This window comes from Somniosus microcephalus, chromosome 2 (assembly GCF_052327205.1).
Source record: "Somniosus microcephalus isolate GS21.2 chromosome 2, FLI_Smic_1.0, whole genome shotgun sequence".
NCBI lineage: Eukaryota > Metazoa > Chordata > Chondrichthyes > Squaliformes > Somniosidae > Somniosus > Somniosus microcephalus.
This window is the reverse complement of record NC_140988.1, coordinates 302,521,399-302,545,571: the sequence shown is the minus strand read 5'-3', so window position 1 is coordinate 302,545,571 and position 24,173 is coordinate 302,521,399. Positions and strand designations below refer to the sequence as shown.

General features: G+C 43.5%; 1 protein-coding gene across 2 annotated transcripts in view; it reads right to left on the bottom strand.

Moving 5' to 3' along the window:
* dcaf12 (DDB1 and CUL4 associated factor 12) overlaps positions 1–23,970 on the bottom strand; it is a 134,173-nt gene extending 110,203 nt beyond the window's left edge. The window contains exon 1 of one of the 2 annotated variants that reach the window (XM_085973798.1): positions 23,636–23,970. In XM_085973798.1, the coding sequence (XP_085829924.1) occupies positions 23,636–23,692 (57 nt within the window). In that variant the 5' untranslated portion in view covers positions 23,693–23,970. The remainder of the gene's footprint in view (positions 1–23,635) is intronic. The other variant, XM_085973791.1, reaches the window with a different exon arrangement.
* Between the last annotated feature and the right edge of the window lie 203 nt (positions 23,971–24,173).

Here is a 24,173-nt window from a genome sequence, read left to right as displayed (position 1 = left end):
GTGTCAGGTTAGATTTTTGTGCTCCAGTCTCTGGACTGGGACTCATAACACAAGAACCCACAACCTTCTGACTCAGGGGAGACTGCTACCAACTGAGCCACAGCTGACATTGCTCAGCTTACTGCCTTGTTCACATAATTGGTTTTGAAGTTGATACTGTATTGGCATTTCTTGTCACACTGCAACTAAATATTACTGTAGCAGCAGGGTGACAAACTGAGAAATAATTTTCTGTATCCCATATCACATCAAACCCAGACTGCAACAAATGCATCCCTTTAGGAAATTAAATGGTGAACAATCAAATAATTTACAAAACTTTACTGGAACTAGACAAATACTAAGCAATTTAGAATCCATTCAAAACAGCTTACTCTTCTCAGTAATCCTCCCCCATGATGCTTTTCGGCCTGCCCTGAAACTTCTGCGATCATCCAAGGTGCTGGTCTCAGCCCCAGTCTGTCATTCTGTCCACTCCTAGCACACTGTAAAAAGCAGTCCAACTTTGTAAGCAGCCTAGACAAACAAAGCCCCATTCCTCCTCATCCAAGGCCATTAAGGGTTTAAAGTAAACCCATGAAATACCCTAAAATCACAGTTCTTATTAAACATAATTGCCGACAAGCATCCTTCTATATTGTGAATTGCACATGTCCATGTATAGGTATCCCATGGATACCTGCTCGTTTACTATTGTTGCCTCCTTGGTATGTGCTGTCTGAACTATATGTATTATATGATTTTGCATGTTTTCAAAGGGCCTTTCGCATAAATTGTATTTTGTTCTAGATGCATAGAATTACAGATAATCTAAATTAAATAAGTGCTGTAGCTTACCAGCAACAGTTTAAATTCAACTGGAAAATAAACTCATTACTACATGGAGAAATGGAGGTGGAATTGGCACATCACATCACAAAGATGAATGACATCACAAAGCTGACCCAGACAATTCTCAGCTAATTAAAATATTTCCCCCCCATTCATACACAAGTACCAATGTTAAAAATGGCATCATCATGGCTGCCCATATACTACGTAAACTGGATGCTAGACCAGCTACTGTGGTGCCAACATTATTGCAGAAAAATGCCATTTTTGAGTCATTGGCTTGTCACACAGAACAATTAAAACAATGAACCACAATTGGCCCAGACTACTTTCCTCCAATCTATCTCTCCCTTTACTATTTCCATTACTCTTCCTCTCCTTTTTCTTACTAACCCTCGACCTCGTGTCACTGCGACTCAAACTCCATTCCCTCATTCTTTTCAACTACAAAGCTAAATCAACTTGAAAACCTTGTTCTTCTGAAGAGTAATAGTGCACCACATTGTCCAACAATCTATTTCATAGCACATTACCCGTTAGCTAGCAACCAAACTATATCAGGTGAATACCACTCACTTCCACTGAACATTTACTGATGCATGATCCTTCAGTTTTAAATCTTTGTCGCAGCAATCCTATACCTTTGCTCCACATTTACATTTGTGCAGGATTAACAATTTACATTTCTTAATGAAAGCTGCAGCACAAAAATTGTTGAAAATTTGTGCTGTCCTCTATCACAGTAAACAATTCAAGAAACATTCCAATGCTGACAATTTTGGAACTCTTCTCAAACCAAGTAAGGAATTCAAGTTACTGGAATATTCCTACATATAACTATTACTAAAACTATGTGAATGGGCTGTTCCTTTTATGCTTCAACTAAATAAGTTGTGCCAGTTTATCTTGCTAGTAAAATTTAAGCATAAATATTCAATTATGATGTTTATTGAGTGCGTTCAAGTTAGGTAACAAAATTGGTGATTGCATTAGTACAATTTTTCATGAACATGAGCATTCTGAGGGTCTTCCATACTCCAAGAGCACCACTTAAAAGGAAAATCAAATTTTGATTAAAACTTAGTCTTTCCCCACAAGCTTCAATTGTATATAGCATTTACTAGTCTTGTCAATTTGGATGATCCCTTTCAAACTGTCAATCAATGGATACAATTGTTGTCCATAGTGCAAGAAAAATTTACAAACATCTCAATGCTAGTTAATATCTGAAAATAAGAGTGAGTCCAGTGTGCTCAATATTGTGTTTGAGATATAGTAAAAAGGAGGTCAATACACCATCAATTTTCTACTATTACAATGCCCTGCGTGCTTTGTACTACTGTGCAAGTGCATATTTAATGGAAGATTTTTTATATTCACAAACACTTGTCTGTACAAAGGTTTTTATTCAATGAGTTTATATAAATATAAAGAGAGAAGATACTTCTGGCATCACCCACACCCTCTCCTTCCCAAACTAACGAGCCCTGTAAATGACTGGCACCGAGGCTTCTACATGATAAAATATCCAGGTAATGTGGCTTTCAGTTTTCTCCCCTCCTTCTGTGGCCAAGCCATTAGCTTCTCTGTGATATCACCTCTCCTTCCTTCCAATTACTCAGCCAAATCAGTAACTCACAATGGGAAGAACTGTAGAGACTAAATGACAAAATCTTGTTAGCCAACACTGAGGAAGATGTCTCGCAACTGCAATGTCATATTCACAGAATCATATTACAGCACAGAAATAGGCCATTAAGCCCATCAAGTCTGTGCCAGTTTTCCTTTTTCAAAGTGCCATACTCGGAAAATAGTAAAGCATAGTGCCCAGGTGTGTATTTTGTGCAGTTTGAGGGCATCTACAGCAACTTACACTTATATTGTACGTAGCGCACTTTACAGGAAGGTAAACATCAAGCAGGATAGAAAAAGTGTGAAGGGAAAATAGGGTGGGGAGGAAAATCAAAGGCTCAGAAAGAAGGGTTTAAACGAGCACTAGAAGGAAGAGCCACCAATGATAGAGGGGAGGAAGCAGAGAAGAAGTTGACTCACGTTTGACAGTGAATGCAGGGACATACAGCTGATAGAGGTTCCAGAAAGATGAAGCAAGAACATGGATCTTATAGTTGAGCTGTCAGGGCACAGAAAACAAGTGTAACTTGATGAGGATTGGTGCAATGGGGAGGAAAATCTGTGTGTGGGAGAGGACACTGGCTACAGTGCTCTTAACAAGTTGTAGTTGAAGGATGGAGTGAAAGGACCCAGCAACAAAGAGAAGAACTTGCATTTATATAGCACCTTTCACTGCCTCAGAATATCCCAAAGCACTTTGCAGCCAATGAAGTAAGTTTGAAGTGTAGTCACTGTTGTAATGTACAGAAACACAGCAATTCAAAGACCTAGACTAATAGTCCAGAGAACGAGTTAAAATCCCATTGTGGCAGTTTCAGAACTTGAATTCAGTTTAAATTTTTGAAAAGGTTTTTAAAACCCATCTGAAAATTATTTAAAACTGGTGCCAGTAAAAGTGACCATGAATATATTGGATTGTCGTAAAAACCCAACTGGTTCACGAACATCCTTTAGGGAAGGAAATCTGCTATCCTTACCCAATCTGGCTTACATGCAACTCCAGTCCCAGACCAATGTGGTTGTTTCTTAACTGCCTTCTGAAGTGGCCTAACAAGCCACTAAGTTCAAGGTAACATATGGACGGGAAACAAATGCAATTCTTGCCCACATCCCAAAAATGAATTAAAAAAAACACAGCAGCCAAACTGTATACAGCAAAGTCTCACATAAAGCAATGAGATAAATGACCAATCTGTTTTAGTGATGATGGCTGAGGGATAAATGTTGGCCAAGACAAAGGGGAGCATTGGAGAAAGCGAGCCTTGAGGTGATGATGGTATGCACCAACTTCCTTGGGACGTTGTGGGAAAAGTAGGACAGAGGATGGTATTACTTCAGAGGTGAAAGAAAGCAGTCTTGGCAACAGATCAAATGCAAGGAAAAAAAGAAATACTTGTATTTATATAGCGCCTTTCATGACCCGAGGACGTCCCAAAGCACTTTACAGCCAATGAGCTACTTTTTGAAGTAACAACAGAAAATGCTGGAAAAACTCAGCAGGCCAGGCAACATCCGTGGAGAGAAATTAGAGTGACGTTTTGGGTCCTGAAACGTCACTCTAATTTCTCTCCATGGATGTTGCCTGGCCTGCTGAGTTTTTCCAGCATTTTCTGTTGTTTTTTCAGATTTCCAGCATCTGCAGTATTTTGCTATCGTACTTAGTCACTGTTGTAATGTAGGAGACGGGGCAGCCAATTTCCGCAAGCTCCCACAAACAGCAATGTGATAATGATCACATAATCTGTTTTAGTGATGTTGATTGAGGGATAAATATTGGCCAGGACACCAGGGATAACTCCCCTGGCTCTTCTTCGAAATAGTGCCATGGGATCATTTACATCCACCCGAGAGCAGACAGGGCCTCGGTTTAACGTCTCATTCGCAAGACGGCACCTCTGATATACCTATCAATTCAGTTCATGAAAAGCGACGAGTTAAGTTAGTAACTATAGGTTTTTATTGGCTAAATAACACAGAGCCCACCCTCGTGGGTGATCGGATCCAACAAGGAGGAATACCAGCCAGTCGACCACCTTTATACCTGGGCAAGCAGGCGGAGCCATGGGCGGAGTCAGCTGTGGTCAGCCCAGGTATAACAGCGTGGCAAGAGGTGACCTTGTGTAGTGATACAACAGTGTAAACAGTGATAACCATAGTGTAACGATATAAACAGTGATAACCATAGTGAACGATAAAAGTGGTTTACCACATTCACCCCTTGTTTAAATTTGAGTCCAGCGGGGTGAAGTGTACTACCAGTTTGGGTATGTCAGTCTGTCCGGAGGCCTCGTAAGCCTTTCTGATCGGCGCAGCAGCGGCGGCGGTGGTGCAGTATCCAATGTTAATGCTGGTGTCTGTGTGGTCGGCGAAGGCTCGTGGGGTTCCAGCATGCCGTCTACCTGGGCTGGATTTGGGGGGGTGGTGGGGGGTAACGGTGGTGTCTCAGGGGTGCCCGAGGGTGCGAGGTCTCGTAAGGAGACTGTGTCCTCCCGCCGTCTGGGTATGCCACATAGGCGTACTGGGGGTTGGCGTGCAGGAGGTCCACCCTCTCGACCAGGGGGTCCGTTTTATGGGCCCTCACGTGCTTTCGCAGCAAGACGGGCCCCGGAGAAGTCAGCCACGTTGGTAGCGAGGTTCCCGTAGTCGACTTCCTGGGGAAAACAAACATTCGTTCATGGGGGGTGGCGTTAATGGCAGTGCAAAGCAGTGACCGGATGGAATGCAGCGCTGCCGGGAGGACTTCCTGCCAGCGAGAGGTTGGGAGGCCCTTAGACTTTAAGGCTAAGAGAACGGCCTTCCAGACAGTCGCGTTCTCTCTTTCCACCTGGCCGTTCCCTCGGGGGTTGTAGCTGGTGGTCCTGCTTGCAGCAATACCTCTCGCTAGTAGGAACTGGCGAAGTTCCTCGCTCATGAAGGAGGAGCCCCGGTCGCTATGTATATAGTTCGGGAACCCGAACAAGGCGAAGAGGTCGTTCAGGCATTTGATGACCGTGGTACTGGTCATGTCTGGGCAGGGGAAGGCAAAGGGGAAACGGGAGTACTCATCAATAATGTTGAGGAAGTACGCATTACGGTCAGAGGACGGGAGGGGCCCCTTAAAATCGATGCTCAAGCGCTCGAAGGGGCGGGTGGCCTTGATCAGGCTTGCTCTGTCCGGCCTAAAGAAATGTGGTTTGCATTCGGCACAGGTTTGGCAGTTCCTGGTCATGGTCCTGACCTCCTCGATGGAGTAGGGCAGGTTGCGGGCCTTAATGAAGTGGTAAAGTCTGGTGACCCCGGGGTGGCAGAGGTTGTTGTGGAGGGTCTGCAGTCTATCAATTTGCGCGTTGGCGCATGTACTTCGTGATAGAGCATCTGGGGGTTCGTTCAGTTTACCAGGCCGGTACAAGATATCATAATCATAGGTGGAGAGCTCGATTCTCCACCTCAAGATCTTGTCGTTCTTGATTTTGCTCCTCAGCTTGTTATTAAACATAAAAGCGACCGAGCGCTGGTCGGTGAGGAGGGTAAATCGTTTGCCTGCCAGGTAATGCCTCCAGCGTCGTACTGCCTCCACGATCGCCTGGGCCTCCTTCTCGACCGAAGAGTGTCGGATCTCAGGGCCCTGGAGGGTCCTTGAGAAGAAGGCCACAGGTCTCCCCGCCTGGTTAAGGGTTGCAGCTAGGGCGAAGTCAGATGCATCGCTCTCCACTTGGAAAGGGATAGACTCATCCACCGCGTGCATTGTGGCCTTAGCAATGTCTCCCTTTATGAGGGAGAAGGCTGCGCATGCTTCTGCCGTCAGGGGGAAGGAGGTGGACTTCATGAGGGGTCTGGCTTTGTCCGCATAATTGGGCACCCATTGGGCATAGTAGGCGAAGAGCCCCAGGGTTCTCTTCAGCGCCTTTGGACAGTGGGGGAGGGGAAGCTCCATGAGGGGGCGCATTCTTTCGGGGTCGGGGCCGATGACTCCATTCTCTACTACGCAGCCGAGGATGGCAAGGCGCGAGGTGTTAAACACACATTTCTCCTTATTGTAGGTGAGGTTCAGCCGTTGGGCCGTACGGGGGAATCTCTCCAGATTAACATCATGGTCCTGCCGGTCGCGGCCGCAGATGGTGACGTTATCTAGATAAGGGAACGTGGCATGCAGCCCGTTCTGGTCAACCATCCGGTCCATCTCCCTTTGGAAGACCGAAACCCCGTTGGTGATGCCGAAGGGAACCCTAAGGAAGTGGTAGAGGCGGCCATTCGCCTCGAAGGCGGTATACTGGCGGTCCTCAGGGCGGATAGGGAGTTGGTGATAGGCCGACTTAAGGTCGATGGTAGAGAATACCCGGTACTGTGCAATCTGATTGACCATATCAGATATGCGGGGAAGGGGGGTATGCGTCCAGCTGGGTGTACCGGTTTATGGTTTGGCTGTAGTCGATGACCAGGCGGTGTTTATTGCTGGTCTTAACGACTACGACCTGGGCACGCCAGGGGCTGTTGCTTCTCTCGATGATGCCCTCCTTCAGGAGTCGCTGCACCTCGGAACTAATAAAAGCTCTGTCCCCGGCGCTGTACCGCCTGCTCTTGGTAGCGACGGGTTTACAGTCGCGGGTGAGGTTAGCGAACAGGGAGGGGGGCGGGACCTTGAGGGTGGATAGGCCGCAGGTGGTACGTGGTGGGCGGTTTAAAAGCTGCTGGTTGTAGACTGTGAGTGGGAGGAAGGGTCCACCGTATGCCAAAGTGACACTTTGAAGGTGGGATTGGAAATCCAGCCCTAGTAGGACGGCAGCGCAAAGCTGGGGCAGGACGAGAAGTTTAAAATTTTTATACTCCGTGCCCCTAACCGACAGGGTCACAACACAGTAGCCGCTGATGTCTGTAGAATGGGACCTCGACGCCATCGAGATCCGGTTCCGCGTTGGCCGGACAGTGAGGGAGTAGTGGCTCACCGTGTCTGGATGGATGAAGCTCTCCGTGCTTCCGCTGTCGAACAGGCAGGTCGTGGCGTGGCCGTTTACTTTGATGTCCATCATGGACTTGGACAGGTGATGCGGGCGAGCTTGGTCAAGTGTGACGGAGGCTAGTGTATGGCTGAGCGAGCTGCTGTAGTCTGCGGGTGAGGCGGTGGTCAGGTCTGGAGACAAGGTGGCGGTCGAGTGTGGTGAACAAAATGGCGGCGCCCACGACGTTGAATAAAATGGCGGAGAAGATGGCCGCCCCCACAACTCACGAGGCACTGCCGGCGTCGGTGGCCTTGTTCAAAGATGGCCGCCCCCACGACTCTCGAGGGGATACTGGCATCTGTGGCCTTGATGAAAGATGGCCGCCCCCACAACTCGCATGAGGCACTGCTGGCGTCTGTGGCTTTCCCCCTGCAGGCCTTCGCGAAGTGGCCTTTCTTGTGGCAGTCGGAGCAGGTCGCGTTTCTTGCAGGGCAGCGCGCCCTCGGGTGTTTCGCCTGGCCACAGAAGAAGCAGCCGGCGGCCCGATCGCGGGGCTCCGATGTCGCAGCCGGTACCGGGGGTGGCGGTCCCGATCGGTTCCGGGACACCGACGCTGTGGTAGGTCCCAGAGGCGGCGGTGCGAGGGGTATTGCGGCCAGGGTCGGGCCCGAGTCCCAGGGTCGCGCAGAACAGTACCTGGAGTACGCCTCGAGGTCCCGATGGGCCACTTCCAAGGAGCGAGCGAGGATAGCAGCTGTTTTCAGGTCGAGGTCCTTTGATTCCAGCAGTCTTTGCCGTGAGTAGTCTGACCGAAGGCCTTTCACGAAGGCATCTCGGATGTTTCCATCTGTATGTTCTGCAGCTGTTACGGCTTTAAAGTCACAGTCCCTGCCGAGTATTTGCAGCGCCCGTAAGAAATCATCAACCAACTCTCCTGGCTGTTGCGAGCGGGATCTTAGGAGATGCCTGGCGTACATTGAGTTTACAGGGCTCCGATACTGTTCTTTTAGCAGGTTGAGGGCGTCCTCGTATGTGGCAATGTCCCAGATGAGTGCAAATACTTTAGGGCTCACCTGAGCGGTCAGAACTCTTAGTTTGGATGCCGGAGGCACGCCGGATTCTCCCAGGTAGGCTTCGAAGCAGCTCAGCCAGTGTTCGAAGTCGAGGGCTGAATTCGCAGCCTGTGGGTTTAGATCCAGGTACGGCAGCCGGAGGGCTCGTAGCCAGGCCGGCTGCTGGGGCTGTTGTAGATGGCCGTTTGGCTGAGGACAACCTCCAACAGTGCAGCACTCCCTCAGCACTGCACTGGAGTGTTAGCCTAGATTTTTGTGCTCAAGTCTCTGCAGTGGGACTTGAACCCACAACCTCTGACTCAGAGGCGAGGGTGCTACCAACTGAGCCACAGCTGACGCTATAATGACTAGATAATCTTGTTTATTTTAGTGATGTTGGTTGTAGCGTAAATATTGGCCATTGGGGAGAACTCCACTGCTCTTCTTCGAATAGTGCCATGGGATTTTTTATGTCCACCTAAGGGAACAGACGGAGCCTCAGTTTAACGTCTCATCTGAAAAATGGCACCGCCAGCAGTTCCTCAGTATTGCACTGAGGTCGCAGCCTGGATTATGTGTTCAAATCTCTGGAGTGGGGCTAGAACCTTCTAACTCAGAGGCAAGAATACCACCACTGGGCCAAGTCGGACACTGGACCAAACAAATTTAAAGCTACTGTCGGTGGCAGCACCATCCGTACCTGCATCAGATTGAAAAGTTCTGTGAAGTTTAAGCTCCCAAAAGTCCCTCAATAACCACAGCTTCAACTTCCTCCAAATAAGGCAAGTAGAGTGGAATGAGCCACAGCTGACATGGAAGGAAACTCAGCTCAAGGTCAATAGAACACCCAAGCTAGGCTGAAAGTCGTACACAGCAAGGAGTCCATGACAGTGCCACGGAGGTGCTGCCAGAAGCCAACAAGAATTAATTTTACAGGTATCAAGCTGGAGGCAGGTACAATTCAAGAGCTGAATTAGAGGTGATATGAGAGTGACTGCTTTTGACTGATTATCCCTCCCTAAACCCAAAACACACTCCCTACCACTATCCGAGTTTAGAATCAACAAATTCAACCCATACTGGTGATTGAATGCAAGACCTTCATGTTCGACATGGTTTAGAGACTTCACCTCAGAACCATCTGGGTAGTTGGAAATAAAATGCGATTTCAATTTGTATACTGCTCTCATGTGACGTGTGAAAGATTAGATGCCCTAGAAGAGCATTATTAGATCACAATAAAATTTAATTTCAGTTTATCACTAGATAAGTTAGGGAGCATGGGCTCGCTGACCAACACAACCACATCATACCTTAACAACTAAATGATTGTGGATTAAAAAGTAAAGTATCAAACAAAATTAATCATAATGTTATTTTATATCCAAGGAACTATAATAAATCTCATGAATAAAGGAGGGAGGATAAAAACAGAAGCCAGCGTGCAATGTCTGAAAACAGAGCAATCACACAGATATCAATGTTAGTTGAATTTTTTTTTAAAGAGGTCAGTACCATGGTGGCAAGGGCAGAGAGTTTGTAGTGGGAGCCAAAGATGATGGCTTTGGTCTTCCAAATCTTTAACTGCAGGATACTGTGACTCATCCAGTGCTGGATGTCGGACAATACAAAGGCAGCGGATAGGCCAAGAGGCAGTGAAGTAGTAGTGCTGGGTGTTGTCAGCATACATGCGGAACCTGACAGCATGCCTTTGGATGTTGTCCCCAAGGGATAGCAAGTGGAGGAGTCACGGGGCAGGGGGAGGGGGGTGGGGGGAGCATCCCACTCAGATTAAAATTCTGGAACAATGAGGATACAAAAAGAACTATGATTTCAAGTACCTGTACTGTTACACAGCAGTGTTGGCATTAAGAGCTGGTTAGTTCTCTGCCCGGTTTCCTACCCATCACCAGCTATTACAACAGCATTTTGTCTGAAGAAGTAGACCAGTGTCTTGCTTACAATTGGAAGAATAAAACTCCTATGCAACACTATGTCTAAAAGAAAAAGCAAGATTTCAAGAATCTCTGACTTCAAGGTTTGTCAGAAAGCTGTTCACATATGTATATTCATTCAAAAGTCTGGATGAAGTAGTGACCTTCCAGATGTGTAAATTTGCAATGCATGGAGAAACTGCAGAGCTGTATCACTGATGTTTAATGGACAGCATTAAAAGACTTTTTAAAAACAGTTTTATCAGTTCAGAGTCACAATTACAGAAATTGTTGATGAAATTCTGCCAATCATTTAATCAGTTTTGTAGTTCCCTCACACTTTTAAACTGAACACCTGCAACAGTAAGAAAACTATCATACTGTATACTGAAGCACGTACATTCCAAGGTTACATGTGGAATTCCTCCCTGAAATACCCACACCTTTTCCCCATTTAAATGGCTTGATGATAGTTTCCATAAACAAAAAAAGTCTCTGATGAAATGAAAGCCACATTGTTATTTTCTACTGTCTATGAGTTAGCATAGCCAGATTCAGGTCTAATAATTAATCCCGATTGCAGTAAATTGTTTCTTAAAGAATAATACAGGTTGCCCACCACATTCTCCTGACAACTTGGTCGACGGAAAATACCACACCTTTACGCCAAACAAGTATGCAGGCAAACACTTGTTCCTATTTATTTACGGATACAATACTACACAGAATATGGCATTGGAAAAATACTAGACCGTACAATAATCAGATTTACAATACATACAAACTGGATGGTGTTGTTTAAAACAAAAACACCAATTGTTCTTTCAGCTTCTCTTAGCAAACTCAGAAATACATGGTCTCTAGTGATATCTGTGTGAATTTAGAAAACTCTATTCTAGCAACTTAGCGAATATAAAACTGTAGAATGCTTCTACATCATGTCCAAACTCTTTGAACACTGCCTTTAACAATCACAACAAACAATGGCCCAGAATTTGCAGTTGTAATGACAGCGAAACTGTCAGCGTCGCTGTCATTACTTTGTGAAACTGACAGCAACTTCTGGAGTCCGCACATGCGCAGTTAAACGTGGAAATCCAAAAGTTGCTGTCAGTGATTCCCAGCACCTCCACAGATCACGTTGTTGAAGTCCTCACAGATAGAAATCTTAGAAATCAATTAAATTAACATGAACTTCCACTTTTTACACTCTAATCTCGCTGCAAAACCACAAAAAAAGTTAAGCCGTGTTGAATGAGATGTAACTGGGGTTTTAACAGCATACCAAGTCATAATTACTGCTGAACAACCTCTCTGGCCCTGAATAACTAATTTTACATTTGTGGAATGTCAAATTTCCCCAATATGAGACAAATTCCATAGATTTTTTAAATTAAAAAAAATTTAAGTTATTTATGATATTTCAGCTTCTACCTGTGATGGATAATCGGTGCTTTTTACTTCCTGGTTTGCTGTCTGTGAGAATTCTTCAATGTGATTGGCTGCTCAGCCTGCTTGATGACATCACTGTTGCTGGACATCAAAGATCCCCAAAAGGTGGCACCAGAATGAAATCAACATCGTGAAAGGTGAAATCCACGCCAGAGATCGCTGGATCTTTGCGGGCAGCTTTCTTTGAGATCAGCGGCAAGTACCATCACTTCGCCTCTAACCGCAAAATCCGGCCAATGGGTTGATATCAAAGGAATTGTGTTCCCTCTGAGTTTCCTCACACCTTTTCATCAAGACTAGTTTTAGTATCGTGACAACAGTTGGAAATTGCATTTTTAGACTGAAATCATCAAAAGACAAATCCACATAAAACAGCCCAGTGGAAGACCATATAGAAACATGGGCTGTTTTAGAGTTAGACATGGATATTCAATAACAAAAACACATTGGGGGACAGGAGGGGCAGGAAAGAAACGACTTGTGGTGCAATCGGCTTTCATCTTTGGGGCCTGGATTAGGGTTGCCAACCTCCAGGAATTCAAGGTTAATCTCCTGGACACGTCTGGTGGAACATAGGAGGATTAAAAAAACTAATGGCCCAGAAATTCGGGTCGGGGGCTTCCCGCGGATGCAAGCCCCCGACCTGCACATACCTACCGCGCCGGCCATTGAGCTGTGGGCCTGCGTGGGATTCCGATCCTGGGCCTCCTCCAACTGCCGGCACGCAGTGCTTGCGTATCCCAGGAGCGCAGTTAGTTCGATGCGTCCCCTGGAATCACGTGAGCCATGGAGAGCCAATGGGAGCAGGGAATGCTTCATTCATAAGTTTGACAGGCCTGTCAAACCTATAAACACTAAGCCCCAAAACATCACTAAATCTTCAAATAATTTTTTTTTAAATCTTATTTTTAAAATAACTATAAATTACATGAAATAACTATTTTAACCAATAATTTAAATTTTTGAAAAAGTTAATTACATTTTCTAACAGGGCTAAAAATAAACTTACCTTTCTTTAAAGTATTTAAAAATAATAAACCTGTGGAAAAAATGTTTTAATTTTAATTAATTGACCACTTACCTTTTAAAATGCAGGCCTTACGCCTGGTTTTTACATTTCTAAAATCTAAAGACTTACCCTCACGGAAAAACCTGCAAAAAAAACATAAGTTCAAAGCGCATGCGCAGACTCCTACGCACACGCGTTCGACCTCTGAACCCCTTCGTTCAGAGGAACGGAAGTGCCGGTTTCCCGCGCATGCAAGAAACTGGCACTTCCATCGGGTCCACGCGTGAGTACCCCGTGCGTACTCACGCGTTGGGACCCGAATTTCTGGGCCATTATTTTTTCCATTTACTTCGAACAATTTAGTTATAAAAATATTGACATGGGAAAAAAAATACTGTGTGACTGGGCAAGGCAGTTGGAGTGGAGAGATCATGTCATGAAACCCCCAAGGAATATCTGCAACCAGAGTTGGCAAACCTAACCTGGATTCAAATCCAGCCCAGGCTGACAGGATGAAAGTTTCCTCTCTGCTGGCTTTAAAGGCCTTTGTGAAATTAGTGTGGGCATTATTAATCTACTCCTTGGTGGGCATGGGCCTGCAACACATAGGAACAGGAGTGGGCCGGGAATATAGGAACAGACGTAGGCCATCCAGCCCCTCAAGCATGTTCAGACATTAAATTACATCATGACTGGTCTGTACCTCAACTCCATTTACCCGCCTTTGCTCCACATCCCTTAATACCCTTACCTAACAAAAATCTATCCCAGTGTTGAATTTTTCAATTGACCTAGCCTCATCAGCTTTTTGAGGGAGTGTTCCAGATCTCCACTACCCTGTGTGTAAATTGCTTTCTGACAATCACCCTTGAATGGCCTAGCTCCAATTTTAAGGTTCTGCCCCTTGTTCTGGACTCTCCCACCAAAGGAAGTCGTTTCTGTCTACCCCATCAAATCCTTTGATCATCGTAAACACCTGAAGTAGATCACCCCTTAATCTTCTATATGCAGGGGAATACAAGCCTAGTCTATGCAACCTGCCCTCATCATTGAAACTTTTTAGCCCCAGTATCATTTTGGTGAATTTGCACTGCACCCTACCAAAATTCCATTATACTTTTTAATTATTTTTTGTACCTATCCCACTTGTGTTTTTTTTTAGTGATTTCAGTACATGGACCCTTAAATCTCCCTGCTCCTGCACAGTTCCTAACTTACCATTTAGAAAATGATCTATCTTTCTTCGGTCCAAAGTGTATGACCTCATACTTTACCACACTGAACTCTATCTGCCAGTTTTACCTACTCACTTAATCTATCACTTAATCTATCAATGTCCTTTTGCAACTTTCTGCTCCCATCTTACCCTACTTACCGTGCCACCTAACTTAGTATCTTCAGTAAACTTGGATATACAGCTCTCTATTCCTTCATCTAAGTTATTGATAAATATAGTGAAAAGCTGAGGTCCTAGTACAGATTTCTGGGGAACACCACTGGTCACATCCTGCCAATTGGAGTACATACCCATTGTCCCTACTATTTGTCTCCAACCTCTAAACCAATTCCCTATCAAAGTTTGCAGATGATACTAAGATGGGGGGGAAAGTAGTGAGTGAGGAGGACATAAAAAACCTGCAAGGGGACATAGACAGGCTAAGTAAGTGGGCAGAGATTTGGCAGATGGAATACAATACTGGAAAGTGTGAGGTTATGCACTTTGGCAGGAAAAATCATAGAGCAAGTTATTATCTTAATGGCAAGAAACTGGAAAGTACTGAAGTACAAAGGGATCTGGGGGTCCTGGTGCACGAAACTCAAAAGGTTAGTATGCAGGTGCAGCAAGTGATTAAGAAGGCCAATGGAATGTTGGCTTTCATTGTTAGGGGGATAGAATATAAAAATAGGGAGGTATTGCTTCAGTTGTACAAGGTATTGGTGAGACCGCACCTGGAATACTGCATACAGTTTTGGTGTCCATACTTAAGAAAGGACATACTTGCTCTCGAGTCAGTACAAAGAAGGTTCACTCGGTTAATCCCGGGGATGAGGGGATGGACATATGAGGAGAGGTTGAGTAGATTGGGACTCTACTCATTGGAGTTCAGAAGAATGAGAGGCGATCTTATTGAAACATATAAGATTGTGAAGGGGTTGGATCGGGTGGATGCGGGGAGGATGTTCCCGATGATGGGTGAAACTAGAACTAGGGGGCATAGTCTTAGAATAAGGGGCTGCTCTTTCAAAACTGAGATGAGGAGGAACTACTTCACTCAGAGGGTGGTAGGTCCATGGAATATGCTGCCCCAAAAAGCTGTAGAAGCTACATCATTACATAAATTTACAATAGAAATAGACAGTTTCCTAGAAGTAAAGGGAATTAAGGGTTACGGGGAGCGGGCAGGAATTTGGACGAGTTTAGGTTCAGATCGGTCATGGCCCTGTGGGTAGCGGAGCGGGCCCAGGGGCCGTGTAGCCTGATCCTGCTCCTATTTCGTGTGTCTAATTCTGTTAGAACCATCTCCTGAATCTGTGATAGTAGATTGGCGGTTAGGATCAGATCAGCCATGATCTTATTGAATGGCGGAGCAGGCTCGAGGGGCCGATTGGCCTACTCCTGCTCCTATTTCTTATGTTCTTATGTTCTACCCGTGTCAATAGGCTGCCTCCAATTCCATGCACTTTCATTTTTGCTAACCGTCGCTTGTGTGGAACCTTATCAAATGTCTTCTGGAAGTCTAGTAAACATCCATAGATACTCCTTTAGCTACCAATTTAGTGACCTCCGCTAGGTTAGTTAGACATGACTTATCCTTTACAAATCCATGCTGGCTCTAAGAGGCAAGCTCACTCAGGCCACATTATGGCTGCTGTGGGAAATGGAAAAATGTCACATCGGTGCAATAGGGGCTATCCATCTAAGGTTGGGGCTGAAGCACATTTTGGGGGGAAGTGTAGAGGCAACTTATTCTGCAGTACCTCATGCCAAGAAAGAATTGCAATTCTAGGCACTAACATGCCCACCTTGATAAGCACAAAAGAAGTTTGGTTAGCCATCCAATTGAATAAATTACTTAGGGTTACAGCTAGCCACATGTATTGACAATCCTCATCTTATCCTTCATCACAGATCGAAGGAAATTTCATAAAAACATCACACAGACTAATGACTAATGCCATTTTAAATACCTGTGAAACAAAAAACCGTGAAACTTTCATTTCATCACCTCAGCCAGACTTTTAAAAAAATGAATTCTCGGAAAGGGGGTGCCACTGGCAAGACCGCATTTATTGCCCATCCATCTCTACTTGCCCTGAGACAGTGATGGTGAGCCACTTTGATACAACCGAGTGGCTTACTGAGCCAGTTCAGAGGGAAGTTAAAGGTTAACCACATTGGTTACACACTTGAGTCACGTGCAGACCATATCAAGTAAGGACAGCAGGTTTCCTTACCTAAAGGATATCAGTTGGGTTTTTACAACAATCGACAGCTTCATGGTCACTTTAGTTGATCCCAGTTTTTTATTTCCAGATTTTTTTTAAAAATGGAATTAAAATTCTCAAACTGCCATGGGTGGGATGTGAGCTCGCATTCTCTGATTAGTCCATTAACATAACCACTACCGTACCCAAATTTGCTAAATCTCACCAGAAAAATTAGAAATTCAGCATTTAGAAGGTGTTTATAAGTACCATAAATATGCATCTGTGTATGAATAAAGTCATTTTATCTAATATACACAGATGGTCACCAAGATATGATTACATTATTAGCTCCTCGGGATCATTCCGAATAAATTATGTGACAAATTAGCCTTCCAGAGTGAATTATTTTGCCTGGCAATATTTGATGCCTAAAATTTAATTTCAGCAGCCCATGTGAAACATTTTAAGACAAAATATGAAACACAGGGTTACTGAAAGTCAAGAAGCAGATGCAATGGTGACAAGAAAACACTGGATTCCAATTTTTTGAAGTAGCAATACATTAATTTAAGAGATGCAGTACTTCCTTCCCTCTTTAAAACGCTTATGTCATTCTACCTTCAACACCATAAATAAATTGGTAAAAACCCAGACAAATAGTCTAGAATGTAGTGCACCCGCAAATAAGTATATAATATAACAAGATATTATAGTAATGAAAATAGAAAACACTGAAAATGCGCAGCAGGGTGGGTGTGGATCCTTCGTTAGACTGGAAAACAGAATATCATAGAATCATAGCATTATAAACAACCTCTTTAAAAGCAGAAAAAAACTGAAGATTGGAGGGGATAGCAAAAGGTAAAAGTCAAGAGTCAGGTATGCTAATTCCTATCACAAAGGAGCAGGTATGGTTTAATTAACCATAAATAGGGTTTTGAAAACTGTTCGAGGTGAAAAGTGCTGTACGATATACAAAAATCAGCTTAGGTAGCAAAAAGCCATTAAAAAGACAAAAATAGAAGAGGGACGAAGAGAAAAAAAGGGATGGAAGAAACCAACAGGAAAATGTGAGGCATGAAGCAGCTACGGTTTGAGCAGGTAGGTGGCAATGCAATCTAATGCAGAGATGTGAGGTGATGCATTTTGAGAACAGTGAATAGGACTAAACACCTAACAGAAAGATACTGAAGGGTGTGAATGAACAGAAACCTAGGAGTTCAAATACTACACATCATTCCCTGAAAGTGCAAGTGGGATAAAGTCATAGAAAAAACAAACAGCATTTGGAGTTTTATAAATCAGGGCATAGAGTATGAGAGAAAATAGGCAATGGGCCAGAATTTGCAGTCGGTTTGATGGCGTACTCATGAGCTTGCGCATGCGCTAAATCTCGAACTTGCGATCTGTCAAGCTCCGACTTGACAGATCATCCAGTCTGACTGAAATCCTTACTGCTGGCGCAGAGTTGGACTAATTGCCCACCAACTGTCCAGCAATTACGCAGTAAAATTTTACTGCTGGTGCAAACAGACGCAGGAGCCTGTTTGCACAGCGCAAGGAGGGGGAGGGGGGGGGGCGGAGATGATAAAATTGCAATTTCAGGGCCATAAAATAAAATCCAACATGTAAAAGAACCTACCAGGCAGCTGTAGAGGCTTGGTTTGAGGGATGAGATTTTTTTTAATTTGCAGAGTCTTCCATTAAATAACTGTACTCACTCCAAAGTATTCACTGTGCTTTTTAAAGCCAAGTACATACTGCACTTGTCAAATAAATATTCACACCGTTTAATTTAAAATTTGATTGATGTCAGGCATCTGAGATTTCGGTTTCCTGATTGGCTGAGTGAAAGGAGCACTGCCCCACGTGTGCGCCCTGGAATCCGTGGGCCACTACACTGCGTACAACTCTGCTGCATTTCAAAACAAGTTTTTGTTTGGGGCCTCGCACTAGGTAAATGCAGATTTCGTTCGGAGGTCGGCGGTGTACTCCTTAGTTGCAATTTCAGGGCCAGTAACGTAGTACAAGGAGACAGTACTCTGAAAACAAAATAAATCCTGAAGCCTTTTACATTTTATCCTTTTTCTTTTAAACCAATTTTCAATTTCTGATACGATAGCAAAATACTGCAGATGCTGGAAATCCGAAATAACAACAGAAAATGCTGGAAAAACTCAGCAGGCCAGGCAACATCCGTGGAGAGAAATTAGAGTCGACATTTCGGGTCGAAACCCTTCTTCAAAACTGGAAAGGAAATGAAATAGGTCGAAAGGAGGGCTGGGGAGGAAACAAAAGAAGTGAATAGACATTAAGAGGTATTCAAAACGAGACGAGATGGTGATAGGACTAGTAAAGAGACAAAAGACGGCTCAGATTAGGTGTGAAATGTTGTTATTTCAATTTCTGATGTTTGCTACTTAACCCCATTCTGTACTGATTCAAAGTCTTAAGCTCAGTCTGTGTCTTCTCACAAGCCTGGTGTGGTGAAGGTCCAGGCAATAGCCTTGAGGACTTATAATTTCTTCCTCTTTTTCCTAATTCTTTTGTTACTTGTCTTGTTTAACTAGAGACATTTTTCATAACTTCTTTACCGCCTCTGTCTGCTGTGAAAGGGCTGATACTAACTCCTCGTCCTCCTGCACAATTTCTTTCCTTATTCTCCAATGGTATATGGAAGGGGAGTACTGACAAGAGTACGGGAGAAGGGGGTACCGGGGATCCAGTCGAGAGCCCCAGTCCATTTCTCAGTTCACCCTCTTGAACCACACAACTGCCTCTCTCGCTGCTGGTTTCAAAATTGCAACTCCAATTCCGCATCCAGACCACTTTTCTCTGCCTATCCTCGAGTTTCTTTTTCTGTTTCAGCTCCCTTAGCCGAATCTTGCACCTACGTGCTGCATTAGACCCCACATTTGTTTGGCAGACTCCATTTCTATAAGCTCCCCGATCTAATCTCCTGCTTTTAGCTCCCTGATTTACTGTTCCTCCATTTTCAAAATGGCTAAAAGCTCCCCGAGCACAAAAATCTAGGCTGACGCTCCAGTGCAGTACCGAGGGGGTGCTGCGATGTTGGAGGTGCCGCCATTTGGAGAAGACGTTATATCCGAGGCCCCGTCTGCTCTCTCAGGTGGACGTAAAAGATCCTTTGGCACTATTTCGAAGAAGAGCAGGGGAGCTATCCCCAGTGTCCTGGCCAATATTTATCCCTCAATCAACGTCACTAAAGCAAATTATTGGTCATTATCATATTGCTGTTTGTGGGAGCTTGCTGTGCACAAATTAGCTGCTGCATTTCCTACAATACAACAGTGACTACACTTCAAAAAAAGTACTTCATTGGCTGTAGTGCTTTGGGACGACCCAAGGTCCTCAAAAGCGCTATATAAATGTAAGCCTTTCTTTTTTTCCTTTACTTAACATCCTACTTTAGTTGCACTTACCAATTAAGCTCTAATGTCACTCAATCCAACTAAACTCTCAGTTGATAACACTCTCGCCCAGTGTTCGGGCGCCATATATCTGTAGGTCCTTTAAAAAAAACTCTCTCTTTACTGCTTTAAGGTACAGAGAGGTAAGGATCAACCGAGGCTGAAAACTTACCTAAATAATTTGTTTTATTGACATTATGTAATGAAATCTGTTTGTCTTGCCTGTATTCGTTTTGCACTCATGTATATTACCCTCCCCCACACGGTGTATCGTTTCACTTCCTCTTTCCTGACTAACCTGGAAGGTTCCAGGTCTTGGCTCTTGGCTCCGCCCCTGACTTCTCTTACTTAAAGATCCCAAGATCTGTATGACTCATTCCTGTGAGCCAGTCGGTGTGTTGAGATGTTAGCTCTGATCTTAGTGATTAAAAGCCAACTTGTTAAAGTCTATAACTTCTAGTTTTGTGGTTATTGAAGGCACATCACATTAAAACAACAGTTTTACAGAAAGATGTTAAAACCTTAGTCAGAAGTACAATTCGAAACTCAGAATGGTAACATTTTTCTGCTTCAGGAGACGGAGAGGTTAATTCTTGATTGATACCCTTTTGGACGGTCCTCCTTTCACTTTAAAATTTGTGTTTTTATATCACTCGTTCTTGCTGATGCAAAAACAGTTTGCTGGTGTGTTTTTTACTCTCTCATGCTTCATGATAAATACAGCTGTCTTTGTCATGGCTTCCTCATCTCTCCTTGTCCTTTAAAAGTACAGCAAATCTTTCTTGGCCTTGTAACTTTAATAAGGCTACAGACACATACTTTAACCAAACATCATAGACAGCAAGTAAAAACCATCATGCACTCTCAAACACATCAGTTAGTGACAGTTGTGTTTCAAGTCAATTCTTTTAGTTTTAAAAGTCCATATTGAAAAGCCCAAAATCCTTCAAAGGCAATAGTTATGAGTTAGAGTACCGAGTGCAGTTTTGGGTAGTCCAATGTAGAAAGCCATATACAGCGTACAGCATTGATTAACAAATTTGTTGGCAGGGATGGGAACTATAGTTATGAGGAGAGACTTGAGATACTATTTCCACTGGAGAAGGCCAAGAGAAGATTTAATTAAAGTTTTTAAAATTATGAAGGGTTTTGATAAAGTGAATAGAAAAAGACTTTCCTTTGTTTAGGAAGTCAGTCATAAAGGTACCATCAATTTAAAATGATCACTATGACAATGAGGAGAGGGGCTAGGAAAAAATTCTTTACACAGGATTATTGGATCATTGCTGCTTTACCAAATCATTTTTTAAAAATAGGATAAATATTTGAAACAGGTTAGTATAGATGATGATGATGGGCAGGAAGCAGAGTAGTGAGATTCATTTTATACTGCTCTACCAAATCGCATGATGGCTGCCTTTTGTGCTGTAAACCTCCATGGTTATAATAGAATGAGAATGTAAGGAAGCTTGCATTGACCTTGGTTGAAACAGTGCAGAAGGCCAAAGAAGGATTATTCATATTAAGAATGGGAAGGGAAGTTGAAGTGGCAAGCCACAGTGAGATCAGGGTGATGTCTGTGGGCAGAACAGACACACTGGCGCAGACTCGATGGGCCGAAATGGCCTCTTTCCGTGCTGTAAATTTCTATAATTTGACAAAGCAATCACCCCATCTACTATTTTAAGGATACAATATATTACTCATCACATACTCACTGGCTATTACTGGACCACAATTTGCTTTCATAATTAATACAAAGCAATTACTACGGTGATGGCAGCTTGGTTCACTTGTTAGCACTCACATCTAGGTCAGAAGGTTGAGGGTATAATGCCACTCCAAGTATATCATCTAAGTTGATACTTTAGTGCAATAGTTAACATTGCTGCACTGTCAGAGCAGATATTAAACCAAGGCCTTGTCTGCTTCTTCTGGTGGTTCAGAACATTAACAATCATATGACACTTTTTAAAAACTAGGGAGTTCTCACTCAACCAATATTACCAAACACAAATTAACTGGTTATTACTCTCAGATGTTTGTGGGGCCTTGCTGTGTGCAATATTTACTTGCATAACAGTGATTGCACTTCAAAGTAATTCATTTTACAAAAAGGACTTTGGGACATGAGAGGCACAAGTCAGGTGCTACATAAATGAGAGTTCTTCCTTATTTCCTATTCCTATGCACTAGAATACACAAGGCAAAATAATCTTCATGACTCGCATCAATTAACAGTTTCTTCTCTAATTAAGACATTTTTTGAAGTTTCCATTAAAGCTCCAAAAGGAACTTTTGTAATATAACTGATAAGTTTACCAAAAAGTTGTAAGTTTTCCAGTCAGCCTACCATACAGAGATATTTATCATGTCACTAGTCAATTTTTCATGGCACTGCACATGGCAAATCTAGGACCCAAGTGTCGGCTTCAGGTGAAGCATGGTGAGAGGCTAGGGATAATTAAACCAGGATGCAGAGATATAATTCAGTCCCCATTTTAAAGTCATACATTCTCTCCTGATTTTTATATTGCCATTATAAATTCCTACATCGGCATTTATAATTGAAACTTGTCATGTTGTAATTACACCCTCCTCCTACCTGTGATGATGCTGCAGCACCTCCACTGGGGAGAAGGGTGTAACCGCAGCATGGCAAGTTTACAAAGGCAGTTCCATGATAAATGTCCACGTAGGAATTTATAATGGACAAAGTTGTCAGGAAGTGTGTACAGATGTAAGATTTTAAATATATTACAGATAGTTAAATAGCAAAACATGGGTTAATCTGGGAAGCAGAGAAGTAATGTTGTTTGGGGCAGGAGTGTCTCAGCTGAGGAGCAAGGAGATGTAAAACTAAGGCACTAAAATGCCACTGTATTACAAGTTTACATAGGTAGTGTCCTTTATAAATGTGGACATATGAATTTATAATGAAAGAAGCACACACAAAAGTGCGACAAAAACATGAAAACAGGAAGTAATGTTTTGTAGATAGGAAGTAAATGCAGATCTATTTTAATCTATTACAGCTAATATACAATGGAAATAAATATCATATTCCAGGAGTATGACATCACAATGGCAAAATGACTTCACAAAAGTCTCAACTGATTTTTGAACTCCAAAAATGCATAATATTTTGTTCAAAATCAAAAAAATGTTTCAAATAGTGTAAATTATATAACCAGTATAATGCCATACCCTTCAGGCGTATAGTGAGGGACTGCTCCATTCAAGATCAAACATTTCCATAACCAAGATTACAAATGGTAAAATATACAATCTACACTAACAGAAACAAGAATGTTCCATCAATATACAACAGTAATTATTCAACACCAAACACAGTTCCAACAATGGTCACCAGCAGTTTTCTTGTCACACAATAGTGCCAAACATACTAGTTATAGCTGATCTTAAATTAAGTTGCGTACATTTAAAATTATAGTTTACATACTTTACACATCTATTAAGAGGCTAATCATCCTCCCCATCATAGGACATCCATCCCTTTACATAGATGTAAATGAAATTGAGAAACTTCGTTTAGAGAACTTCAGTTCAGTATTAAAATCCAATCTGCATTTTTATTTCTGAAATTAGATAATAGATCTGTAAGAGTGTACTAGATTATTATTTTAAAATAAAAGCCTAATCACACACATTGTCGGGACGATTATAAACTCAGCAAAATACAGACCAACCCTTCTTCCCTGTCTTGGGTCTGGGGACATACATAAAAATACAAAAAGTGTTCTGTTTTCTAATGCATTCCGACTGCAGTCAGAAACTCGGGAACGTACAGAAAAATTACAGAGCGGGCCTGGGCGGGAGGGGCTAAATTGCGGACTGTGGGTTTGCAACAACACCCAGCCCGGCCCAGCCCGCACCGACTGGTCATTTTAAGACGTTAAAAAAAATGAGCGGCCTCGCCGTGTCCTACCTGCTCCGGCTCTAGTTCCGCAGCCTTTCTCTTTCTGCTAACTATTTTTCTCGCCATGGTGTGGGAGGGAAAGTCTTTGAATCCACATGGAGGTAGAGTTAATAATAAGCGGTTAAAGTGAGTAGGCCTCGGCGGAGGGGGCCAGATTATTGAACTTGTTTAATAATAGATATAAAGAAGCCCACCTCCCGCAAGCATTTACTGTTGTGATTATTTTAAACATAGAGTTATCAGGCACCCGTGTGCAGTCGGCGTTATTTTACAAAAAAAACAGCCAGCCCGAGGCCGCGCGCGCGCACTCTCACACCGAGCGAGACTGGTGTCAAACAGTCACTTCCAGCACGCACCGATTGACGCTTCCGTCACGGCCCTGTCAGTGCACACTGCATAGTCTTCCGGCCGGCCCGCCCTTCGCCTTCAGCCAGCTCTAGTTTGGTGGTGGTTTCCTCTCCTGGATGCGCCGTATTTTGGCATCTATGCTACCTATTTTGCTGGACCAAGAAGTCTGACACTTTTACAAAAGCAAAAATACTGCGAA